This window comes from Botryllus schlosseri, chromosome 1 (assembly GCF_051294905.1).
Source record: "Botryllus schlosseri isolate E-star chromosome 1, Bs_hap1, whole genome shotgun sequence".
Lineage (NCBI taxonomy): Eukaryota > Metazoa > Chordata > Ascidiacea > Stolidobranchia > Styelidae > Botryllus > Botryllus schlosseri.
The window spans coordinates 12101499-12110786 of record NC_137236.1 but is presented as its reverse complement, the minus strand read 5'-3'; the positions used below and the strand labels follow the sequence as shown (position 1 = coordinate 12110786).

General features: G+C 39.0%; 1 protein-coding gene across 1 annotated transcript; it reads right to left on the bottom strand.

Moving 5' to 3' along the window:
- Window positions 1-2527: 2527 nt before the first annotated feature.
- LOC145441180 (uncharacterized) lies at window positions 2528-8354 on the bottom strand. The gene is made up of 9 exons (XM_080318995.1): window positions 6926-8354; window positions 5807-6114; window positions 5337-5435; window positions 5067-5210; window positions 4387-4539; window positions 4201-4281; window positions 3971-4147; window positions 3723-3912; window positions 2528-3366 (listed from the first exon to the last, which is right to left on the bottom strand). The coding sequence occupies exons 1-9, from the start codon at window positions 8268-8270 to the stop codon at window positions 3308-3310; spliced, it is 2556 nt and encodes an 851-aa protein (XP_080175121.1). The 5' UTR covers window positions 8271-8354; the 3' UTR covers window positions 2528-3307.
- Between the last annotated feature and the right edge of the window lie 934 nt (window positions 8355-9288).

The window sequence follows — 9288 nt, the reverse complement described above, 5'->3', positions numbered from 1 at the left end:
GATATTTCAATTTCCAATCAACCCCACGATGTAGGCCTACCCGTTGGGTGTTCTTCCGAAATTTGAAGTTACCTTATGGAACTCTCTGCATGAGATAGCAAGCTTGTCCATCAGCACGACAACAACAAAACAACAACAAAGCAAACTGGTATCTGATTGGACGATTACCCTGACGTATGAACGGAAGCAATATGAGGATATATGATCACTTTGAATACTTGCCTACCTGCAGATACATTGAAATCATTGTCAGCATGACATTTATCTTGTGTTTTTATGTCTTTTAGATAGCAAGTGTCGAGATCGAGTTATGTTTCATCTGCCACTTGCCTAAAGAGTGGAGGTTCGTTACTCAACAGAAGTACACCATTTTAATCACAGAGGAAATGGACGGCTTGTGCACCCTAAATTATCGAATTTGACGTTGATGCGACGTATTTGTTTCCTGGGTCACAATGATCCGTGCTGTTATGACAATATGTACATTGTACATTGTTTAGTACTGCTAAAATTCATCTTTGCTACGACACTGAACGTTTTTCGGCATAATCCAGTTCCTATCATACATATTTCAAGCCAGTGTTGGCTCGTAACCCGATTTGATTTTTGTAATCTGGATTCAAAAGGGTTTCCTACACCTTGTGCTGGTGACCGTGTGGATTTGATCTTTTAATTTTAGTTGATTCAATGCTGAAAAATCGTGAGTAACCACGGCTTCGTATATAGTCAACTCGTTGAAGCCAAGAAGACCGAATTAATTGACGCATGAGGGTGGAAATGAAACCTTAATTTACCTTGGAAACTGCAACTAATCAATTCGATATCTCAAGGTTGTGAGATCCTCTAATACAGTGGCTAGCACGAGCTGGGCCGCGGATCGGTGCCTGTCTGGGACAAGGTTGCTACTGGCCCTGAAAACGTTCGTATACTTTTGAAATATAAGTGAAGATTCATAATTACAGTGACCAAGCTGACTGATATGAACACTAATCTCCTTAATATGTTTATTCGAAACATGCGTGTTAGTCAAGTAGGTGGGATCAGATACCTGTTCTTCTCTAATCCAAAATCTAGCTTTCAGGACAACTTTCCCATTGCGCGCCTAAGCGAAGCTACAATTGTTGACGATTATATGGCACACTCTCGAATAAATATTGGTATTTAGACATTGCCATCTCAACGCAGCAAGATTGCAACGTTTTATCATAGCAGACGATTTGTATATATCATATTGGTTCGAAGCTGACGACACGTAGTGGAATTAAACCCGATCTGCAGAAACCTGCTGTGAATAATTGAAACTAAAGGGGTTAAATTCATTTATACGAGTAATACAACAGGACAATTAGTAGATGTTCTGGCCCAGAATAACAAAATATCAGAGAGGCGGGCAGTGAAATTATCTATGGCGAGATTGCGTATAGTTATTGAAATCGGAATGACGAGGTCTCCGCCTGTGTTGTAGGCCTATCATAATCCGCACGTACGTGGTAAACTTTTCATCTCACATTAAATAACGCACTCATTATAGTGCGTGAGCTACAAGAAGTTTTCAATGTTGCACATTTGTGTTTATCTTAAACCGGTCACGAAAAACTTCATATTTGAAACCGGTCCGCAGAGCATAAAGGGTTTCCGACCCCTGCTCTAATCTACTTATCGGTGAGTTGGAGATCTTTGAAACTCAACGTTGCAAATTAGTATCAATCGAGTGAGAAAAATTGAAAAAGGATATCATATAGAAATGAATATCAATGTTTGTTAGTTATCAGCGTCCTGGCTTTTGAGATATTATTCAAGTAGTTCAAGTTCCCGTTTCATTGAAAAGCTCATTTTTCTTACAGTCCGTAACACATGATACCGATTTTATATTATGTCTGGGAGATATATCTACGTTATATTTGGAAGAGTCGCTAAAACATTTCTAGGCTTTCACGATGCATAAGTTGACTTGCTACACGTCCTATTTTCGGAGGATTTGTCCTCCGAGGGCACCCAATGTCATCTTTTTGCGCATTTCGTTAGTTGCTTAGACTGTCAACAAGCCTTTTAGACGAAACGTTGTATTTATTTCCAAAAAAGTTACTGTAGCCATGGAACATGCTGAATTAGTGGTTTAAAAAATGTTTTCTAACAAATTGTTCAACATCCCCTACCTTCTCGGTGGTTATTGCAAACATTGTTCGAGGTTATATGCCTTTTTACTTGCGGGTTTCTGTCGCAATTTTTCTGGCACAATTTCGACCTTATACATACCTATAGGATCAGTTGCGTCGTTTTCGAGTATCATGGCGGTTGTAATATTTTCAATGATATTTAGTGAACGCAATTCCTTGTACTCGTTAAAAACAATCAGTCCTTATTGAAAAATGTTAAGGGTACGCCAGAGTATTCACGGGCGGAATCTGAGAAAAGATTTGATTTGTTGTTTTGTGTCTGTTCTCGTTATTTCTGCTTTGTCTTGTTTTTGTAACTTTCGCCTGCAACTATATAAAGGAAACTCCAAACACCATAAAACTCAAGCAAAGCAATTCTAATTACGTTTTATTTGCTGACAAAATAATGTTGTAATTTGGGTTGCTGAGAATATGGCACGCCCATTAAGGATATGAATATAAGTTGATGTTGGTGGTTAAACTATTATCATAAGAAGCCATGCAATTCGGAATACACAGTATACATACACATTCAGCAAATACATATATAACCGTGATACATAATTGAACACGGTCACTGGATGTCGTGAATATATATATCGGACTATGCTAAATCAGTCACCAATTTTGCGGGACGCAAATCACTTAGAATCTACACTTCTTCCCGGGCTGTCAAATATAATTTGACGCATATGGACGGCATGCCGCACGTACCACACGAATAATCATGCTGTATAATTTCGCGTATACATATAAAGGAAGATTCAACAGCAAGGAAAGTAACTCGATGTTGTATCTCGTCTAATTCCGATTGAACGAGTATTAATGATATTATCATTACTATTTTAAAGCTGTACTTATAAACGGTTAGGGACACGTGCTCCACGGACTATATGACGTTAACAATATTCAGCAAAATGTGATTCGATTAAACCTGCTACTGTAAATAACATGACTTCAATACATTCAGAATCATGAAGGGTAGCAGGGCTATATAGAATCGACGCGTCACGCCATCGATATAATTGGAATCGCCACTGCGATCATTTTGATATTCATCACTAGATTGGCACTGTTGCTTTAAAACTGATGTAATGCGATCATAATTCTGAAATTGAAATCTTTTGGCGACCTTGGATTGGTAACAAAGTCTATTCTTGGAGATGTTTCAGGTCAAGCATCCACCAGGCATCTCGGCTATTGCGTTGGCCTGTGAGATTAGAGAAAATATAAAATACTTGAGGGTATCTGTTATTGCTGTTACTGGGAAGTTGCCGCTGAGTGGCAGTTACCATCATTGAAAAGACAACAATTAAATGCACCATCCCGGTGTCTTATTAGGCTATACTATATATCAGCTCCGTACAGATAGATGGTAGGTGGATAATGAAGAATCATAACAGATTGCTTACATTTGGACAGTAGGCGTCATATATGCTGGTTTCTAAATAATAATGGTAAATAAGGATCTTTAGCGTAATGATAGTTAATTAGAAGTGATGCACATTTACTGCTACTTTATTGATGAAGCAGCAGGACAGCATATTAATCAAAATATTTACTCACAGCACAACACTTCCAGCCGAGTACCAATTTCTCTTGATATATCATGAACTATTCTCAGTTCCTCTCTTTCCATCATGTGGTCGTCGTCGAAGTACACCAATGTCAGTGTTTGCACATTCCTAACGATTGTGATAATATCATCCACTGATGGGTGATATCGCCAGTCAAACACGCATCTGATTGATTCCATCTGCAGTGGAGAAAAACCGTCAAGCTATGCAGGTGATACCGATTATTTTGAATATCACTTTGTTCTGCTGACAAGCTTCAAGTATCCCATGAGTGTCCTGCGCATTTCCAGCGCAGAACATCCAATGAATACTAACGCAAACACCAACATTAGAGATCTCATTGTAATGTGTCAAAATGTCTTCATATTCTCCCGCGGAAGTTCCACCCTTCACAGCAATATTCAAGAATGCAACCTAGCAAGAATAAGAATTAACTGATGAAAAGGTAATTCGATCTGTGGCCAGACCTTGTATTTCTCGGCAGCATCTTCCACCAATGACCAATTGATATTTTCCTCATCACTACAATCAAGCAACAATTTGTTAATCTGAAAAGAACATCGATTTCGAACAAGTTTATGATTTTAACTTTCTTTCGAATTATGATTTTATTATACGTCACTGGCCGAGGACTGCAATTCATTGGAACTTACCGTTTCCAATGGTGTTTGTGATATCTCTCGCAAGTCTTCCATTGTTGCGTATAGAAGTTGTTCTGGTACTTCGAAGCATTCAGGCTCGAAAAGTCTCAAATAATACGTCAAATGCGAAATCCAATGGACTCTGTCGAAAGCGAATCTTGATTCCTTCGAACGAAACTGAAGTCAGTGACGTACTGGCATACTTTTGGTCATTTCGTGTCGTCATATCAATTCTGCATTCACAGCCACATGTCGAAAATCATAAGTCTACTATTTCTGGGATGTTATCATAAAACAATTGATAAATCCCGTTACATTTTCAAAGCGCTTAGAAATACTGATCAGCTGTGGTTTGCAGTTGACAAGAGATTTGAACGTATTAGTCGATGTGTTTTGATTGTATTTATAAAGCTAATAATATAAATAGAGCAGGGCGTCATGAAAAAAACTAAGAATAGTTAACAGCATACTGTGTAGCAAGTTGATCGTAATGGAATCATCCACAAATCAAATAGCCCTGTTGTGAATGACGATATATGTCGACAGGTTCGAAAAATATGCAACTTTAACATAAATCACAACACGTCGTTGGTATGCCAACGACCACAATCTTGTATTTCTCGAACACTGCGACATTCTTGTGTCGTAGTAGTTTGGTGTGACGTTTTGAAAAAGATAGAATTGTAACTCACGTTCCTGTTCCATCGTCCTTTGAAGCATATTTCATCATCGCGCACCTTGATGATACCTTCTTCATTTGTCAATTTGAAGTGCCGAGACATGAAGAGATCAAATGAAATAGCTGATTTCGGCAGAGGTCGAGTAGATCGAACTACCTGAATGAGATGATAGGTTGACCGCCGTTGCCGCAACAACAAGTGCCGATCGATGCAATCCCTTTCCACGCTTTTATTCAATTCGACCAATGATTACTAGAGTCATCACAATTTCACTAAACTCACTTTCCAGTCAAGGTATCGTGATGCGCTCGGATGAAGTCCGAGAAACGAGCCCAGCGCCTTTGGCGAGAAGCGATTTCCTTGCAATTCAACATGGTTGACCTTGAAAGGAAATTATGTAAAAGTACAGAACATGGTATAGTTATGTGGAAGTATGCGGCGGTATTTTGTGTTATACAAATTTATCTAGCCAGCCAGGTGGAAAGGTACTCTTGCACAAGAATTCAAGATAAGTGCGTCATCGACATGACAGGTCGCAACTGAAACGTGGTGTTCTAGCTTTTTGTACGCTTTTCTGATCAATGTGAACATGTGGCGACATATATAGGCTCGCATTCACAAAAACATAATTATGATATGCTTTGATTTGAAATGTTTGAAGTCATACCTCATGTATCAATTAAAGTTCCTGTTCCGTAGAATATAATTCTGGGAGAATGAGGTCAAATGGTTGGAAAATTAGAAAACCTCACCTGAATTCGTTCCTTCAGGCACAGTGAGATAATTTCCAAAATTTCATTGTCGATATCGCAGAAATTTAAATGTACATATTTAAGACCTCCACTTCCCGCAATCAGTGATCCAACTATATGAGCTGCTTCGCGGCTGAGTGATGTTTCAGAGACATCGATCACAGACAGATGTTTCATCAGATAATCGTTGCTTGATTCATAAATCGTTGCATACAATTCCATGCGAGTTGTCGTGTTGAGATCTGGCTTCTCCAATTGCACGAGTATGGAGTGAGATAATATATTTTGTTTCTCCATTCGATCTGACACTGGTATACAAAAAATAATATCCTAATGTTGTCAAAGTAACACAGAATAAATTATCGATGGAAAAAGTCCCGTTGTAATTACAATCTAGCAACGATCCGATTTCAAACTTTTTTGTGGTCAACTATTGCGAAAAGTAACCACGTTGTCTTTCATTTAAACAATACGTATATACCGATATTCTATCCTATAGTTGATGTATGGTTGGTACAGTAAGGGAATAGGTGGTCAATAATTTATTTATTATCGACAATAACAACGCGATGACACTTTGTGGAGTTCCTAGTTAAGTATGTAGTAACTATTGTACCTACTTGCGGTGGTCATGATTTTCGACCACGCCAACTTCGACTTCAACAGTTTTCGGAGGCAAAATGGTCAGTTTTGAAATCTGAGATTCTATTAGGTAGCCTAGGAAGTAGTATGTGAATATATTTACATCACTATTACTGATCAACTTGTCAAAAATAATGCATAACGATGCCTAGCATAATTCCGGATATTGAACGAATGTTGCTCTCGTTCTTCGTTCGTCGCAAGATGTGTCTCGCAAGGTCGTAAACAAATGCCGGCGACAAAAGCCAGCAACGCCTCCACTCAATCTACGTATCGAATATATTCACCCCTTCCGTATACTGACTCCACTGCAAGTTGGTCTGATATGTTCTAAGATTATTAGAAATTTACTTGAACGGAATAAACGAGTATTTGGAACACCGCTGGTTCGGAATGATGCTATAGTAATAAGGTCTCGGACTGATTGAAGATGAGTGAGGATTTTGATGTCTGCCTCAATACATAATAAATCCTGACCTGCGTGAAGTCCATTCGTGAATTCGGAAAAGATGATTCCTGCGACCATTCGCCGAACCTCCGACCAACGTTTGGCATGGAGATGTTGGTCATCGAAGCGAGAGAACTTGTCAGTTGCCATTTCCGCAACAAAACTTGCAGTGAGAAATTTCTGAATGCCAGGATAGTGGAAGACCAATTTTGCATCGTATTGTCTAAGATTAGAGCTGCTCGGAAATCTTTTCAATAAATATTGGACGACTGCGGGAAAAACATGAAATTGTTTCAAGTCACTTCTGTAGAACACAGTCTTCCCTTCCCATATGCCTCTAAATGCTAGAGCTTTCAATTTTCTGGTTATCTCAGGAATGTCGTTCTCTGCGCTTTGGAGGCTTAATAAAAGTCGATGGTATAATGCTGTCAGTGTAGTGGGTGGAAGTGTGTTTTGTTCGCTTCTCATTAAGATTGCCGTCAGAATTAGGTAAACAGGCACCGATACTAGCTGGCGTAAGCATGGAGAAGAAGATTGAATTTTTTCCCATACTATTTTCCCGTTCTTGCCGAGCAGGGATATGAAAAGTCTTCTGGCGTCTTGAATAGAGAAGCCCTTCAGTGTGAAAATTCTTTCCGGCCAGGCAATCATCGGTAAGTCCGAGGCTTTAAATTCACGCGAAGCGACGAATATTTTCACATGACGAAGAATATTGCGAGCCAAGATGTTGTACATGATCGTTGAGGTACTTGCCGTCTGATACTCCTTTATTTTCCGAAAATATTGACCTGCTTGATCGAGCCCATCGACAATGGATATTGATTGATTTGACAGTTTTTCTGACATTTTACGAGAGCCACCGAATAGAAATTTGGATGATTCGAAATCGTCAAAAATTAAAATTGCTTCAGTTTGATGTTCCACTAAGTGTCTAAAAGCTCGATCCTCATCTTCTTCAGCTATGTCTAAATCACCAAATAGGAATCTTGATGCTTTAATGGACATATGTTCTTGTATATCCTTCAACTGGACATAGTGTACCATTTTAGGAAGCATATCTTCATCGTAGGGCCGTATTTCCATAATTTTTTGAATTATTTTACCAAGCAAAGTGATTTTCCCCGTACCGACTGGCGAAGCAATGAATGTGACACTAACTGCCTGAGACTGTGCTGATGCTTGCCTGACGAATCTTGGTGCCATGATGTCATCGATTGTGGCTAATTGGGCTTCGAGTTCTACTCTTCCGCAACGACCCTTACGAGATGTGCTCTTGGTGCTCACGATTCCCACCGTAATTTGTGGGCTAATGTCAAAGTCGGGTTCGTGGGACAATTTATGGTCCTCGTTCTCGAATAAGCGAATTGATGTCATTTCCCGAGCATTTTCGTTGATAATCTCGATCAGTGGGCCAATTGAGTATAATGGATCTGTCCCTCCGCGAAGATAATCTCGGGGATCTAAACACAAAACATTTTCAATGTGGCTGCGCGGACTAAAACTATAGGTTGTATGAACTGAAACGGAAATTCGTTTACTTACCAGATTCAAAATGAAGTCAATGAAGCAAAATTATGCAAAATGTATTATGCTTAACAATTTTTGGTGTTTAACCGTTGCTTTCTCGTTTCCTAATATCTACACATCCACTGACCAGCATATATCAACTGAGATTCACTACCTTCAATTTAAAGATAAGACTAATACACATGGCAAAACAGCTAATTTTTCAGACTCGGCAGTCGGCACGCCAAAGCATTTTCTGCTTCTCATTTGGCCCGCGAAGAAAAATAATTGCTCACCATCGTCCTTCATCGCAGAATTCATTTCCTCTCTTTCTGCAAATATAATTATTTCATCATTTGTTGGTTATGAAGGTATACAGCCTGGTTGGCATGGCTATTAGTATGCAATCTTCGCCGCCGTCAATGAGATGTATTAGTGTTGCAATGTTGGTGTTCCGTCGATTTTTTGCTTTTTCTACTCACTATGACAAATTCTGTGAGAACGCATCAAGGGATATCTATGAAATATCAACTTAGTTTCGTTCGTAAAGTGGATTTTAGTATGCTAGTTTATCATTATTTGGTGGTCGGATTATCACCAGGTTTGCGGAATCGATAAGTTGTAGCATCGACCCGACTGTGGCTCCGACTTCGACTTCAAATATTTCCTCACAGAAATCGACTCCGACTGCAACAGTACTCGAACATTATATGTTACAGCGAAAGTAAAGTGACTTTATTAGAATCATTAAAGGTATACAAACACATTATTGACGATGGCATGCAAAATTTGTTTCACTGTGGCACAGCTCGTAATATTCAGTGTTGAATTAGCATTCATTTCGAAATATCATTCCTTTTTTTATGTTGTAATTTGTTTTTATATC

What these genes read in the sequence shown, in the direction of transcription:
- LOC145441180 (XM_080318995.1), bottom strand. Translation starts at nt 8,270, where the DNA reads ATGACATCAATTCGCTTATTCGAGAACGAGGACCATAAATTGTCCCAC. An exon ending in ATGCTGCCGAGAAATACAAG is followed by an intron (nt 4,148 to 4,200) that starts GTCTGGCCACAG and finishes TATTCTTGCTAG; the next exon opens with GTTGCATTCTTGAATATTGC. An exon ending in AAGCTTGTCAGCAGAACAAA is followed by an intron (nt 3,913 to 3,970) that starts GTGATATTCAAA and finishes TCTCCACTGCAG; the next exon opens with ATGGAATCAATCAGATGCGT.